The 16,845-nt window shown below is 45.8% G+C and overlaps 1 protein-coding gene across 1 annotated transcript; it reads right to left on the reverse strand.

Moving 5' to 3' along the window:
* Positions 1 to 2,026: 2,026 nt before the first annotated feature.
* On the reverse strand, positions 2,027 to 12,451 carry POFUT3 (protein O-fucosyltransferase 3). The gene is made up of 4 exons (XM_010219954.2): positions 12,302 to 12,451; positions 9,825 to 10,110; positions 3,591 to 4,426; positions 2,027 to 2,283 (listed from the first exon to the last, which is right to left on the reverse strand). The coding sequence occupies exons 1-4, from the start codon at positions 12,380 to 12,382 to the stop codon at positions 2,059 to 2,061; spliced, it is 1,428 nt and encodes a 475-aa protein (XP_010218256.2). The 5' UTR covers positions 12,383 to 12,451; the 3' UTR covers positions 2,027 to 2,058.
* Positions 12,452 to 16,845: the final 4,394 nt, after the last annotated feature.

Raw genomic sequence — 16,845 nt, forward strand, 5'->3', positions numbered from 1 at the left:
AAAATTAGGTTGCTCCATAAGCTTAATGCTCATCATTTACAAAATGTACGTGAGGAGAGGATCTTGTGAGGCTGAGGGATAATTTATGCCAGTGTACTTTCAGCCAGCTGTTCTGGGGATATGTTTTTCTTTAATTTATCGTGGTGGATTGAGATGTAACTTCTGCAAATCTTTGACATAAATATGGCCCTCTATCTTCAGGCAGTGTATATCTACAAGATTGCTCAAAAAGCTCAGAATCTCATAGATTTCATCACAGAAACACACAAACACACAAAAATCAGCTGTGCAGCTCCTGCTGGCTTCAAACTTACTGGCTGGAGATTTTTGGTAAAAGATTCAGCAGATCTCACACCCCCCCCCCAAAAAAAAATCTTGCTGCAGATATTCTAGGCCAGCATGTGAGAATAAAAGGGAAATTCACAGCAATGGTTTGGGATACAGGAGTGCTGTATGAGAATGCCGCAAGTTTTAAGTCCAGTTCTAGTTCTTGATTTATAAAAGCTTCTAAGCATGTTGTTAATACCACTTTCCTGAAGCACTGCTCTATTTGTAGAGATTAGCTATCATTTGCATTGTTGACCAACAGCTAAAGAGTTTATAGCTGAGAAACACTGCATGCCACACTGGCAAAAACCATAAAAACACTAAAAAAAAAAATCAACAATTTCCATAGGGTTATTTTGTCTGCTCGAAGCTGAGTATATGCTCGTACAAAGACCAATGCTATATGGCTCATGGTGACAAAAATGCTCTTTCACAGGCTGGATTTAAAAGCAGCTAAGAATTCACCAGCTATTTGGAGTGCAACATAAGCAAATTTCCTGGCTAAACACTATTCATGCCCTTCCCCTGTTCATAAAATAGCTGAGTGTTACGCAGCCATCTTAAAACAGCCTGATACGAGAGATAAGAAGTTACCAGCTAGGTGGAAAGCTGCCTTTCCAGGGGTGCCAAGAACTTAGCAGTTGCATTCACCAGTCTTATCGTACGACTGACTCTTCCTACCACCAAAATCCTTCACACAGGCAATGCCACTGCACAGTCATGGACTCCTCCATGGACAGAAGCTGGAAGAGCTCTGGAGAAAACTCCTGCAGCCTAAATAGCAAAGATATTGCAAGACTTTGGCAAGTGGTGCCCAAGCTTGTCCACTTTTTCTTCATCAAATAAAGTAAAACTGGGAGTGTCCATGTAGGCTACTGACCTATCTTTTGCTCGGTTTTGTGAAGGTTCTTCAAAAGCAACAGGCCCTTAGTTTTATCCACGCTCCTTCAGCACATAATTCCATGTTTCTGAGACGCAAATGCTAGTTCTTCATCAGAGAGGCCAGAAGATAAGTCAGATGGAAGCCAGGCCTATTTCTGGATAGGGGACATATTCATGTACTCTCCTTATTTTTAGCAGAAGACGGTGGGTAAATCTTAGCCAGCACGTTTTCAATCAATCTGTCCCTGGACACTAACAGATGGTGCTTCTTTGCGCCAAGCGCTAATGCACTTACTTCACATTGGCACTCTGTGTCAGGACGCATAACCCGCCAAGTCCCTGCTGAATCTGCTGATGCTGGAGAAATTGATAATAAACAGCTAGTGAGGGACACCGTCCCAATATTCCCTCTCAAAGGCAGCACAGAAGTTGTGCCAGTGCGACTGTGTCAGCCCCGCTCCAGCCAGTGGATATCAATTCAGGAATGAAGGAATTGTGATTGGAAGTGTAGGTATGTATCTAAAGATGGAAGCAGGTACCTTTGGTTCAGAGGGACTAGATGTGTGCTTAGAACTGAGCTGTAGAACTCAATGACTGGTGCCTTAATGCTCAAATATCTGATCTATGGCAATTAATAAAACTTTATATGTCAAAATATAACACAGTGGAGCAATTTGTCTGTTTAGTAATACTCTGAGTACTAAATACTCTGAGCCTGCTAAATTTAGTCTTGCAGGACAAGCGGTCGACTTCTTACGGTTACAAGTCATACCTACAATAAGGCCACCTCCAAAAGAAAGTTAAATAGACGCTCCTGAGGAGCGCACTCAGTTTTACTGGTTGTTGTGTTTATTCTCTGAATACAAGCATCCAAAATTCCTCAGCTGTAAAATTTGTGTTCCTTTCCACCAGCAGTCTCAGTGCTCGGGCTTCCTTCTTGGATTGCTCGAAGCTGGGGATCCACATCTCTCGGAGGGAAGGCTGGCCTGTGTTTGAAGATGAGAACCAGAAGGTTTCAGGTTTGGGGCAACTGAGGTGATTAACCTGAGCATTCCAGGTCTGTGGCAGCCATCCCTGCAATGGAGAGAAAACAAGAAAAAAAAAAAACAAGAAAAAGAAAAAAGAAAAAGTAGGAAAGAAGTTATTAGGAACGCTCAAAGAGAGGCTATGTTAGCAACATATCAAGCAACCTCATCGACATTTATCTTCCCATCACAGGCTCCAGCCATGTCCCTGTGGATTGCCCTCCCCTTCTAACTCAATAACTTCAAATACTTTCTTGGCCTCTCTTCTACCATTTAACATACTGGTCAAATTGCCTCCTGCAATAATTTGAGCTAATGGTGAAAGACACCAGTAGGATACTATAACCATTGGTCAGTTCCAGTACACAACAATTATTTTGATCCACATTGATAACTGATCTAATGGAGAGCTTTAAAAAATGGCTGCAGATTCTTGGTAGCTAAACCTGGAAAACTTTAAGGAATATGGTAATTAAAATGAGTGGCCACAAGACCAGAAGTGTGTGTAGAGTGTGTTGTTTCAGTCTGATTCCAATGTGTATACCAGTAAAATCCACTCAGGTAGCAAACTCTGGAAATGAATAGCTCTTGGAGCTTTCAAAATGGTTTTCCAGGGTCTTTGCTGACATCCTTGCAAGACTGCTGGGTGCTGGGCATCCTTGTAAGAGAGTGGATCTCAGATGGTCTCTACCAGGATAACATCCAGAAGACTTAGACCTGGAGAAACAGGTCCAGCTCTTCTCACAACTGCTCATCTTTAGCTTAGACATCGATGTTTAGTCAACAAATGTGACCACAGGCAATGGCATCTTGTTGATACAGGTTTGCCTGCACATACATACATACATACATACATACATACATAGAGAGTCAAAGAGTATTTAGACTAGGATGGACTTACAGAAATCATCTGGTCCAACACCCTGCTCCAAACATGTCTAATCCGAGCTGGTCACTCAGGATCATATCCTTTGAATATCTCCAAGGATGGAGATCCCACAACCTCTGTAGACAATCTGTTTGAATGCTTGGCCATCTTCAAGGATGGTCATCTGAAGTTAGCCGCTAAGTCAGCCACCCCTCACCCCCAAATAGTTCAAGCATTCTGCTGCGATGGCCACCAGCAAAACTGTCACATGGAAGAGCTCCAGCAACATGGCCATATCAGGAACACATGTCCTGGCCAAGCACGGTCTTCTGCCAACACGTTTTGGCATGAGGATGCACAAGCAACAACACCGCAACACCAGTTGTTGCAGGCTGCCCAGAACTCTGGTACTCAAATTTCCCAAGGTACATCTGAACCTACCATCCTTCTAAAACCTCCCTAACGCAAAAGGACAAAGTTACAAGTACCTTTTCTTCCCTCCTGATGTTTTCCCATACTCTGTTACACACCATGCACTCAAAGGTGTCAATGTAATTGTCCTGGGTGATATCCTGCACTCCCCACTTGCGTTCCTTCATTGCTGTAAGCAGCCTGGGGTTGGAAATGTCCCCTTTCAGTTTCCATTCAAGGTAAGCCTCATACTCTCGGTCGTTCATATCCAGTCTCTTGATGTAGTGGGCCAGCTCCCGAGGGTGTGAAAATCTAGATACCAGGATTGCACTCTTGTTACTAGGAAGCCAGTCCACAATGCTGGGAGAGCCATAGTACACTGGTACTACCCCCAGTTTCAGTGGCCGCCAAAGCTTTTCAGTGATGTAATCATCACAAACAGCATTTTCAAAGGCAAGAATGAACTTGTACTGTGCTAGTATTTTATAGAAGTTCCCATCATCCATGGCAGTCGGATTTCTGAGAGGCTGAGGAAGGTCCCTGTTATGCAGGCATTCCCCATAAGAGTCTACTTCGATGTGGCACATCAGCTCACGCACATAGCTGTCCCGGTCAGAAGGAGGGTTGCAGTCAGACTGCACATACACAAGCGGTGCAAGCCTCTTCCTCAAGCTGTTCTTCTTCTGCAGAGGGACCATGTGCCTCAAGGACTTCAGAACCTCGATACCCTCAAGGTACTGAGTGGTCAGTGGTAGGTGCGAATGACGGCTGAACGTTGCAGTGTGGTTGAATAAGGTGATGGCTGGTTCATGGAAGAGCTTGTAGTTGTTTTTCGGTGACTCTTCATGGAAAAGGGCCCAGTCGTGATGGCCTTTACGAGGGAGGGGCAGGCTGCCTACACTGAAGTCAGTACCTAACAAAAACAAGCAGTGTTTAGTCTGCCCTTATATTAAGATGTCAGGCTAAAGTTTATTGACACAAAAGTCCTTTGAAGATCCCTGCAAAATGCTCTGGGTCAAAACACAGTCTTTAACTCATAATTAAGCAGGTTTTGCCTTTTATCCCATTGTCTTTACATAAAAAGCTTATGTAATACAGTTATACACACTCCAGATAAAAGTATCTTGATTGTTTCTTTATATATTCACTGAATTAGTAGGATAATAGTGTTTTAGACTTTGCATGACCCAAAATAGGAGGCAACCACTTTGTATTTTACCAGATGTGGTGTTATCATGAACTGTTGTAGAACATTTAAAAAAGCACTTAGCTGGTCAACCCTGTCTATCAAAAAGACAGTTTTGATTTAATATCAGCCTCATAATCAATGCATTTATGACATTATAAACACATAACACAAAGAGTAATTCATGTGTAGACAGAAGACAGGTATAATGGATAAAATGTTTGGCAGCAGCAAAATCTGGAGACGTGGGATCAGCAATTAACACTAGAAACAGTTTACTTTCAGGTCATATTAGTTTTAAGGCCTCATACATCAAAAGTTCACTACCAATTTAATATTTTAATATACTGAAAATGAGACTAATAAGATGCTCAATAATCTGGTTATGTAAATAAGACAGCAGATGCTATTGCCTCTGTCCATGAATGCAGAATGGTTAGTGCAGGGCTGAATTTGCTTCTGGTAGCAAAATAATCCAAAGAATACTAAAATGTTGAGCAGGCTTAAGGAGAAAAAAATACAAGAATGACTTGAAGTCTTGAAAAGACATGGTACTATGGTGACTTCCGAAGCCAATATTTGTAGTTCATTAAAGGGGGAATTAAGAGATGATGCATCACAGCTGCCAATACAGAACATGCAGGAAATGTTTCTGGCAGAAGATGACTCCTCAAAGCCAAAAGTAGAACCATGACTGAACTCTAAAAAGCAGAATACTGTGGGAGAATACAGGAAAAAAGACTTTGGTAGAGTCTTTAGGTCAAATCTAGAAGATTTTTCTGAAAAGGTGATCTGTCCGTAACTCAAAATACTCACTCACAAATCTGATCTTTTCCCTTTGGTACAGCTGGCCATACTCATCTGACTAGCCTGACTGCAGATGAAATGTAAAGCTAATAAATCTCTGTCAAGACAATTCTTCAGTGTCTTAGGACCACGCCAATAAGTGGCCTTGACTAAAGTGTCAGCAACTGAATATATGAAACTTTTAGTCACTTTTGTTAAGCAAGATAGGTTCATAAACAAGACAGGCACTGAAGAGCTGGTTTGACCAACTTTAGAAAAGATCACAAAGCCAGTCTCTAGGGACAAACTGTTCTATCATCCCAGTCACACTCATATAGCTTCTGGTGTCCTTTTCTACCCTTAACCTCAACCCCTTGATCAAAAAAAAGAGAAAGCTGACAAATCATCTTGCAGAATTTTTATCACACAAAAAAAAACCTAATAAATAAAGAAGGAAAAACATGCCTACTTAATTTCTGTGGCTCCAAGCTGACTCCAAGCTGACTCCAAGCTGACTCCAAAGGTGACCTTACAAGAAACAGAAGACTTCACTACTGCAGTGCAGATACTAGGAGGCAATAACATAAAACCCTCTTACAAAGTAACATCCTTCATGAGCATCAGGTGGAGGCAATAAATGCACTAAAGTCACCAAATATTTGATATTTTCTTTTGCCACCAAAGAATGGTCCCAAAGTCACCTGAGTCTCAGCATTGAGAAGGACAATGTTCTTTCAGCACACCAGCTGCTGAAAAATATTATTTGCTTCCTCTGTTTCTGATGTGTGGTAGTGATGGGAGAAGGTGATGCAATGTAAAAGTGAATTTGATTTTCAGCAGAACAACTTGTAAGGCCTATTTGATTTTGAGAACGTTTTGTTCCAAGTGATGCTAGGAAAAGCAGCAGTACACACAGACAATAATGAAATACTGTGGACTGAAGCCATAGCTCTTCAGGTCTCTTGCATGGTTGTTCCTTCCATGAGGCAAAGGGATGAAGAGGCCAAGAAGGTGGAGACTGGGAAGGAAAATGCACAAAAAAAGCACAAGACAAAGAAAGGGATGAGAGAGAGATAAAAGTGTAACACATAAAACTTACCAAGCAAGAAGAGAATTAGGCAAGGAGAAGCTTGCAGAAAAATGCGTTATAGATAAAAGCATATCAAAGTGATTGATTCTAATATGACTCTTAATCTCAGCCCTGCAAGAAGACAAAGGCTTTTAAGGATTAAAGGGAAGATAATAACAGCATGTTACGTACCCTGCAAGATGATGGAAATTAATAACTTTATGAGGGGACAAAGCAGCACAAAAGATTATAAGCGTGAGCAATTTCAATTTCAAAACTATTAATTAAGACATCTCGGATATATGGCAAAGTGCAGCAGAGAATGACAGATGCTGTCAGGATCAGTTCTGCATCTCTACAGGTCTTTCCTTCAGGATTCATGCTGTAAGGACTCAGCTCCCTTGCACAAAAAAGGCACCGGCTCCTTCCCTCAGAAGACCCTCAGAAGCAACAGAGTTTGTTATTTCATGCTACATACAAAACTGTGTAATGTATGTTGCTTTGAAAAAGTAAAATTCGGAAACTCTCCAAAGTAGTCTGAAAAGACTAGAAAATGGCTTCCAAACAGGAGAGGTGGCATTTGACAAAGTCATCACCCACACCTTTGGGCTTCTCAGGCAATCAACAGAGACAAGCTGCTGGAAAGCAGGGGTTTCTAGCATACCACATCTGCTGGAGAACACCTGCATGCCCCTTTTCTTTGCCTGATATTCTTTTCAAGTTTTGGACCTTTCATCCGTGATGAGTTCACTGGCAAAATATTATGTGAAAATGGAAGCATGTTTTTTGGAAGGTGAAACTGTGCCCTGCTCCAGCCTCAGCATGAGGACGCAAATGTTCAGGTTTTCACTCACCAGGCTGCTGGAAAGGGGAATTCTGGAACAGAAAACTGTACCTACTTGCAGCCCTACTGCAAAGTACACCAAGGGTATAGTGTGTGCATATGTTGTGGGTGAGGTTAGGACATTTGCAAGCCTTGCTTCCTGTATTTCCTAAGCTAGTGTGTGGGTAAGGTTTGTAAGTGTGTGTTTGTAAGGTTTTTCATCTTGATGCAATATTATTTTTGCTTTCAGTATCACTATTAGCTTTGTGACTGAATTTCTTAGCATTATCACAGAATCACAGAATGGTTGAGGTTGGCAGGGACCTCTAGAGATCATCTAGTCCAACCCCTGCTCCAGCAGGGACACCCAGAGCACGTGGCACAGGGTGGCATCCAGGCGGGTTTGGAAGATCTCCAGAGAAGGAGACTCCACAGCCACTCTGTGTCACTAGACACTGTGTCACCCCTTGCCCCTTGTCCTGTCACCAGCCATCATGGAGAATAGCCTGGCCCCATCCTCCCTACGATCACCCCTCAGGCACTTGACCATGTTGATCAGATCTCCTCTCAGCCTTCTTTTCTCCGAACTAAACAGGCCCAGCTCACTTAGTCTTTCCTCACATGACAAATGCTCCAGTCCCTTAAACACCTTGGTGGCTCTACGCTGGATACTCTCTGGAAGCTCCATGTCCTTCTTGTACTGGGGAGCCCAGAACTGCACCCAATACTCCAGGTGCGGCCTCACCAGAGCTGAGCAGAGGGGCAGGATCCCCTCCCTCGACCTGCTGGCAACGCTCCTCCTGATGCAGCCAGGATCCCATCGGCCTTCTTGGCCACGAGGGCACATCAATGCCTCATGGTTAACCTGTTGTCAACCAGGACTCCCAAATCCCTCTCCGTGGAGCTGCTTTCCAGCAGGTCAACCCCTAATCTGTACTGGTGCCTGGTGTTATTCCTTCCCAGGTGCAGGACCCTGCACTTGTCCTTGTTGAACCTCATGAGGTTCCTCTCTGCCCAACTCTGCATCCTGTCCAGGTCCCTCTGAATGGCAGCGCAGCCCTCGGGAGGGCTCCTGCCAGTTTGGTGTCACCTGCAAACTTGCTGAGGGTGCCCTCTGTGCCCTTGTCCAATCATTGATGAACAAGTTGAACAGCACCAGGCCCAGTTCTGACCCTATGTGATCATGTTTTATGGTTTCAAAATATTTTTTTTCATATTTTAACACTTCTCTTTATATTTAATTCCAAATCAGCATGATTAGGAAAAAAAAATACTGTGAGAGTCAAATATGAATAGACCTTCAAAAGTACGTAAGTAAATCATGTCCACAGGGCTGCTAAAAATGAACGGTAACTGTTGTGCTAAGGCTAGAGCAGATAAACAGAATTACTACCAGAGTAATGTACCAGAGTAGAAGTATCAGTCTTAATAGCTTTCATGTGATGTGAACCTAACTTTCCCTGTCTTTAACTGGTTCAGCTTCCCATTCCCTTGCGGTTCTTCCTTCTCTTTCAGATTTGACCAATGTGCTACCAACAGACAACAGTGACCTACTTGGAGCTCTGCAAGACAAGCGATGAGAAGTTTTTCATTCACAGTTAGCAACTACATCAAAGTCTTTTTTTTTCCCCTGTATTTCCAATTCACTTGTATCTAGCCTTAGTGAATGAAGATCAGAACTGTTTTGTTTTGTTTTGTTTCATTTCCAGACAAAGGAGCTGAACCTACCACACAGAAACACATTTTTCTTTATTCTTCCGCCTAAAATTCAGTTTTTCTCTGAAAAGTAACTCCCTGGGGGGGGAAAAAATTCAAAATGAAAAAAGTTAAAGCCTACTTTTAAAAGATGTATCTTGTGAGTTTTGTAGACTCACTTTACAGTGCAAGCAACAGAGAATTTCTTACACAGTGCAGCCAGCACAGCTCAGAAAGTTGCACTAACTGCTATTCTCTGTGCAGAATCAATAGATTCCTTTTAGTAAGTTCCATTTACAGTCTGCTGGCAATCTCTTGGCAGGGAAGGCTGGGGCGCTGCACAGCTACCAGCAAGGGCATCATAGTAAAACAAAAGACTCGCGCTAGTGTAACAAAGCCCTTGCAGAGCCTCTCCAAGGGCTGGGAAGCCAGAGGACTGGGAAAAGCTGGCTTGATCTCAGACTGTCTTTGCAGGACTTGGCAGCTAAGGAAATGATCTTTTCTCTCATAAGCAGGGAGCACATGTGACTAGAAAACAGCATGAGACAAGGCAAGAGTCACCCCTCAGATATGCACGGTCACTTTGCAGAGCTCCACTGTACTAAATATGCATCTCTAGATCTGTGTGGATGGTATTCAACACCAGGAAAAGCTTAACAACTTGAACTAGGCATGTTTTCTGTTCCTTGGTTATTCCTACCCACAGTATTTAGTCTGTAAACTCACACCTTCCAAAAGAACCATCTCCTTACCATAGAACAGAAATGCTCTTGTCATCTGATGGTGCTGGTAGGTCCTGTTGATAGTAAAGAAGCAAACATCCTCTCCACACTGACCCAATCTCCCTGTCTCTCCAGTCAGGGGAGACCACCAGAGCAGGATGGGGTAGTGATTTCCATCAGTCCCTTTCTCAGTCTCCGTCTTGAAGTTGCCATGAAGTTCTTGCTTCTTAAACTGAAAAGCAGGTCTCTGCTCAGGCTTTAAAAGGCCACCTTGTACTGCAGTCTTCCTCTCTGAATTGCCCAGTTCAGTGATCACCTTCAGGAAAAGGAACATACATATATCACACGGTGTAACTAAGAAGTGGATGCATTTCACTGACTGCAGCAGCCGTCCAGGTGACATTACAGCAGAATAGGGAGGGCTTTAATTTGAATTTGTGTGGAGGAGGCAGGAAATGTATTTCTGTATAGAGGCACACACAAAATTTAACACTATAACTTTTACTTTCTCCATGGAAAATTACAAAAAAAGAGTACAGCCCTTCAGTAGCCAAACTCCTTCTGGAAATAGGTTGCAAACAAGCAACAAGCCAATGGTGTAGCCATCTGTGCCCACCCCACCTTTATGTGGCTGAATATATCAAATACAGATGGATCTTAAAGACAGTCATGTTCCTACAGCTTCTCAGACAGTTAGAGGAGACAAATCCGCGCAACATCTGCAGAGGAGAAAGTCTACTGAGAGCTGTAACTTGCAGATCAGAAATCCAGTGAGGAACCTTAAAAACTCCATACTCATGGGAGAAGCCTCTAACGCTGCCACCATCATCCAGAAGACAAAAGTCCACAAAAATCAGGAGTCCTCAGGAGCTGTGGTGCCCATGGAACCACCACTCTTCTCTAGAAGTAGCAGCATTAATAAAAGTGTCATTGGGCAGAGAAATCAGTTGAGAGGGGGTAAACGAAGCAGCAGAAATGCTACAAGTAAGTGTTACTGGAGGATACACAGCCACTGCTTTAGTGGGGCTAAAACCCTCCTGTTACTGTGCAAACAGTACTTTGTATGTGCATCTTCATGGGCAGCACCTAATGCCATCCCACAAACAGCTCCAGGAACGACAGGGGCAAGCATGACCCACCAGTCAGCCTTGGCTCACAGCACTCTGACCCTTTGGATGGCTGTGAAGGAGGCTATTGGAAAGTGGGAGAGTGTTGTTTGTACTAAGTCGGTTAGAAACATTTATCTTCCTTGATAGCTTTATTACTTGTATTCGTTTTGCTGTTTGCTGTGTCATTTTGTCTTACTGTGCAGTAAAATACAGTGATTGTCAGTAGACTAAGCAGCCTCTGTGAAACACAGGATACTGCAGCACACACAGGAGGCTCTGCAGAGCACAGCTGTACAAAACAAAGCAGAAAGTACTCCCACACTGGCAAGCAGACAGGCTACTGGCTGCGGGAAAGAATCATATGTCCAACAGCTCAGAAAGGTATAGATATAGTAATATAGTTCAAACTGGTCTAGAAATATCACATGTCGCAGGTTCTCCAGCCATGTATTCCCTTTCTGCATGCAAATTTTGCCCTGGCAGAATTTGAGGAGTCTCTGTGCAGAAAACCGGGTAGCTCTCTCTCTCCTCCTGGGGACTGAAACATCCCCCGAATATGCACAGCTCGCGGGGACGAGCACAGGAACATGAGGCCCCTCCAGTGAAAAGCATCAGGATGACCCTGGACAATCCACTGTGCAGTGAATGCTCTCAGACATAAACCCTGACATACACAGGGCAGCTCTAACCAGACTCAAAACTGAGCTGTGGAGTCACTGTGGAGTCACGAGCCCTCCCAGTAAAGCTCCAAAAGACCAACCAGTGTTGTCCCCAGGCTGGAACAGCCACACCACCATGGGATACTCTGTTCCAACGAGCAGAACCAACATAGACCTTTGAGGTGAGACAGTGACTGTCCCAAATAGCTGATTCCAGCCTGGAGGAGGCATGGAGATCATGCAGCCCCTGTCACTGAAGCTCTTCCTGAAGGCTCCATTCTTACTTATCTGAGTTACTGGTCTGAATCAAGACCTCAGTTACAGGCCCAGCCCAAATGCAAAGACTTCTCTGGCATAGATCCTGGCCTTCTCATGACTAAAGTCCCCAAAACTCCCATGACTACAGGTCAAGGCTGATTCAGTTTGTCTAAAACCTGCCTCTTCTACTTAAAGGCTGGTGCGGCCTGCCCCAGCCATAATCAATATGCCTCCACGTTGATTCTTTTCTCAGACACTATTTTATTGACCAGTTGCTGGGCCTCCCTATGCCAAGAACAGCCACTGAACCACAACTGCTGGACAGAGTTGCCACGACCATGTATTGATGTGCTCAGATTTTCCTTGGCTATCAGTCACCCCAAAATGAAACAGGTCTGGCCTTGCTTTCCTGCCTCGTGAGTTCAAACCCACGGCCTTGAGCACACGCACCAGGCAGCCCTCTCCCCCCTCATCCCAGTACCTGGAGCGTCGCCACGAGGAAAAGGGCAGCTGTGAAGCAGAAGCAGGACGCCCACAGCTTCTTCCTCCTGATCCTGATCATGCTGCAGAGCGCCCACGGCGGGTCAGAGCAGGCTGTCAGCAAGGCCCACACATCTGAGCTCCTCAGCCTCTGCTCTGCTGCTTCCTGACGCCATCCTCGCTCCTCTTCATGGAGACAGCTGGTGGAAAGGGGACGGCATCAAGTCCATGCTTCAAGCTCAGCCATTTGTGTCTCCTGGTAGCTTTCTGCAGGTGCCAGAAGAACTCTGTGAGTCAGGTACCTGCCTTCAGCTAAACCAAACGGAAGATAAGGAGCAGTTACTAGAGATCTCTGCACCGAGAACCCAAGGGCGGTTAGCTTGCACTGCACAGCAGCAGGGAGGGCCCTGTAAGAGGCCTTTCTGCCACATTTCAATCCAGTCTCCCTCAAACTGGGCTTCCCTACCAGCGAGCATCACACATCCTCTCCCTGCACAGGAGGAGGCAGCATGAACAGCAGGTCATGGCCGGGATCATCCTCGTGCAGGAGGAGCAGCTGCTTCCCTGCATTTTGGGTGTGCTGCTCCTCTGCAAAGTCACACACAAGTGAGTGAGGAAGGATTTCTACCCGGGCGCATCCCCTGGACTGGCTCCGCAGGGGCAGCACAAGTTATCTGGCCTTGGGGTTTGCACAGAGCGGTACTGGAAGAGCCTTCCTGAACTTTATCACATAGGGAAAGTGACTGCACAGCGCACACATCCCCCAACATTCTCCAAATTTAACCCCATTTCAATTTAAGAAGTTCTTCTTCCTCTGAAATCTACCACTGCGCTGGTCTGACTCTCCTCAGGTAACTCTTCCCCTTGCTTGACTCCTGCTTAACATCCCTACCATTTTTCTGTATGCTGGAAGCTACTTCCTGAAAATCCCAACTCTTGACCACGGGAATAGCTGCAAGGCCCTGTTTCAGCTTAGAAAATGAAAGATGAGACACAAAGCAAGACTTTGGTGCTGAAGGTGCTTCAGATAAAAGTCTGAAGATATGAGCGCTCTGAAAGCTCAGAAAGTAGAAATAAACAAAAAACGTATTTTTAAATACATTGATAATTGTATACACATCTCCCATGGAGGTATGCCTCCTGACACCTAGGCTGGTTTCCTATGAAAAACAGGTGTATGTGCTTGTTTTTTTCCATACGCCTCCAATCCTAATCTCAACCCCAATCCCACTCAAGAAGTTCCAAAAACCCGAGGAAAAGGGTTGAGTCTTAGAGCTGCCAACCACACACTTTCCCTCTGCAGCTGGCAGCCTGGGAGGACAGCGCGATGCTGCTTCTGCCTCCATTGCAACTTGAGCATCAATCCTTACCAAAAACAACAACAAAAAAAAAAAGAAACAAAGAAAAAAAAAGAAAAAAAGATTTAAAAAAAAAAAGAAGAAAAAAAGAAAGAACTTGGGAAAAAAAAAAAAAAGACATGCTGGAGCAGTTCTGCTCTGCACAGGATGGCTGCTTTTGAAGGCTTTGTGGCTGTTTAGCAACTTTGGGTTCAGGTGGCTGCTTCCAGCCCCTGTACCCTCCAGAATTCCTGCTCTCCAGCCAACACGTGAGGCTTGGCGGGGGGAGGAGGGGAAGGGGACGAATCCAGCTCACAGCTCGGCCGGTGGGAACGGCCGGGAGCGGCGCCCACAGCTCCGCAAGGACACGGAGACCTCCCGGGTACCGGCGCGGCCATCCCGCCGCCTCCAGGCGCTTCCAGGCGCCTCCCGCCCGGCCGTGTCCCGGCGGCTCTGCCCCCGCTCCGGCGCCGCTTCCAGAGGCGCCCGGGATTTACGGATAAGGCAGCTCCCGGGCGATCCCTGCATCCTGCGGCATCGCGCCCGCCCGCCAAGACGGGCTCAGCTCCTACTTACCCCGCAAAAAAACAACACCGCTCCGGCCCTTTTTTTCGCCACCGTCCCCGCGCTTCTCTCTTTTTTACCCCCCTTTTTTTTTTTTCCCCCTTTTTTTTTTTTACTTTCAGTTTGTGGCCCTGGGCCGGGCGCGCGGAGGCGGCGTTTGGCGAGCGGGGCCCCGCGCGGGGGCGGCGCTTTTCGGGGTCCCGCGGGGGAAACCGGGCACGGGAAGAGGCGCCACGGGGCCACCGCCGCCCCCCGGGGCAGGGACCGCACCGGGAAGGGAGGAGCAGGGCAGGGAAAAGCCCCTTCCCTTCCCTTATGCTGCTGTCGGCGTAGCCGGGCTCGGGGGGATTCATTTCCCCCTTTTTTTTTTTTTTTTTTTTTTTGGTCTTTCCACAAGGGCGCTGCTGTTTTAGCCGGTGCTGCCGTCAAGGACGTGGAGTCGCCGCATCCCACCGGGCGCCCGTTGGGAAAAGCAAACGCGTTCCCGAAGTTGGGAAGCGCTCGCGCGCCCCGAGGCGTGCGGGCCCGTCCTTGGGTGTCTCCTGTCCACACGGAGGGCCCCGGGCGAGCAGGGTGTTTTGTGCCTCGAATGTTGAAGGGGGGGGGGGGGAGGAAAGAGGGGAAAAACGAGAAAAAATAAAAAAAGGAAAGGAAAAAAATAAAAAATAAAAGATAAATAAAAGGAGGGAAAGGAGAAAAAAAAAAGGGAAAAAGAAAATAGGGCCCTCGCTTGCTGCATATGCTGCATGAGTGACTAGACTCCTGCTATTGCAAACAGCAGTTATGCTCCTTACGCAGCTCAGGCATGGACAAGAATTTAATCTCGCTTTTGTCCTATTTGTGGTTTCCTCCTTCCAAAAGCCCCTAGTCGTATTTTTAAGCGGAACATTCAGGCAAGGTTTTATTATCCCTTGTAAAGTGCAGGGACAGGTATTGAAGCTGTAACTGTGTCCGGGCCAGCAGGTGTGTAGCCAGAACCTCCAAGTACTGTTTTGTAAGGTGGAATCAGCCTTTCTGGGGCTGGCTGACACCTTTAGAGTGCTCCAGGGCTGAAGCTAGCACACAGGCAGCAGATCCAGGAAATCAGTCTGAGGAGAAGCCTGTTGTGGCTTATGGAGGAATTTGCCCCAATCCCCTAAGGTTTTGGTCTGGTCTCTCACTTCAAACCTCAAGTTAAGCTCATGGTTTTCAAACTTGTTCAGCTTGCAGACTCCTCAGTTGTCCTCCAAAGACACAACTTCTCTGTAAGGAGTTTGAGCCTCCTGCTAAGGCCCTTCCTTTGCAAAGCCACCCCCATCCACCCACAAGGAGCAGACCATGGGCTCCAGCAATCCTCCAAACCACACTAGGAGCTCAGGACACCCTGGTCTTGGTGGCAGCAGAACAGCCACCGCGTCTGCTGCTGTTCTCCGCCTGCGTTCGGTCCTTGTCCTGCTGTTCCTTGTCCTGCTGTGCCACTCCGAGGACATGAACTCCTACTGCAGACCCGCTGCAGGGATGGTGAGGACGATGCCAGCCCGAGCCATGTCCCCGGGCACCGTCCTGCCAGCACAGGGCGGCTCTGAAGGAGGCACCACCAAGGAAACAAGCTGGAACAACAGAGCTGATAAAACAGATTTCCTAGAGATCTGCATCTCTAGGGTGAGTCCTAGAGATGAATCTGCGCCCTGGCGCCGGTGGCGCAGCCTTTCCCTTCTGCACTCACCCTTACAAGGCAACAAGCGTTGCCATAGAAGATGCCTCTCTTTCACTGAAATATGCATGCTGTGTTAGTTATATACTGAAAGATGTGTACAATTATTAGAGCACGCGAGCCACCTGAGCACACCTAAACTTGTAGCGAAAGTGGCAAAAGGGCAATTTACTTGGAGTACCTTAAGAAATATGTTACTGTGATGAGCGAGCTCCTCTTCTCCCAAGCAAGTAATGGAAACTCCTTTGCTTAGTTTTATTTTTTTTTCTTTTATTTTTTTTTCTTTTAAAGGACTGGCACTGATGGAGACCAACTATCAAATAAATTCCTACTTTCTCCTTGCTTTCTTAATTACTCTGGCTATATGGCAAAAACATCCCCATTACAGTCTCGCTGTCCTTCTCAAATGCTGGCAATCTGTAGTCTTCTGCATTGAATCATTTTTATCATCATGTCCTCTATCATGAACTGGGTCACCAAGCAGCTCTGCTGCACTGACTAATATCCCTGTCATTACTTAAACCTTCACATACACTTCCTTGATTCAAGTCTGAGCTGAAAATCTAGAACAGCAAACACTCTCAGGTCATTTTTCCTTTCGCTTTTCTGATTCTTTTTGGTTCTTTCCTGGTGACTGGAGGGTTTCTGCACCATCATCCTCTTTTCAGCAATTTTGTCATTTTAAAATATTTTCTATATTTTTTCTGCATCCCTGAGATCATTCTTTCCCTTACGTGTAATTTTAACATTCCTTGCTTTCTTTTGCAGTCACTTTGTTTATTTCTCCCCTTTTTCCCAAAGCTCTGCGTTTTAGAACTTGTTTCCTTCGCCCGGGTACTGCTGGATACCTTCCATCTCCATGTATGCACGTTTTAATGCATTTCCTCCATGGAAGTTTTCCCTTGCCTTTCTACAGGGTTATTTCGGATGCTGCTGTTCTCATGGCCTCGC

This window comes from Tinamus guttatus, unplaced genomic scaffold, assembly GCF_059628265.1.
Source record: "Tinamus guttatus ecotype Peru unplaced genomic scaffold, ASM5962826v1 Tinamus_guttatus_pri_ptg000099l, whole genome shotgun sequence".
In the NCBI taxonomy this organism is placed as follows: domain Eukaryota; kingdom Metazoa; phylum Chordata; class Aves; order Tinamiformes; family Tinamidae; genus Tinamus; species Tinamus guttatus.

What these genes read in the sequence shown, in the direction of transcription:
- POFUT3 (XM_010219954.2), bottom strand. Translation starts at nt 12,382, where the DNA reads ATGATCAGGATCAGGAGGAAGAAGCTGTGGGCGTCCTGCTTCTGCTTC. An exon ending in TCCTCGTGGCGACGCTCCAG is followed by an intron (nt 10,111 to 12,301) that starts GTACTGGGATGA and finishes CTTTTCCTGAAG; the next exon opens with GTGATCACTGAACTGGGCAA. An exon ending in AAGAGCATTTCTGTTCTATG is followed by an intron (nt 4,427 to 9,824) that starts GTAAGGAGATGG and finishes TGTTTTTGTTAG; the next exon opens with GTACTGACTTCAGTGTAGGC.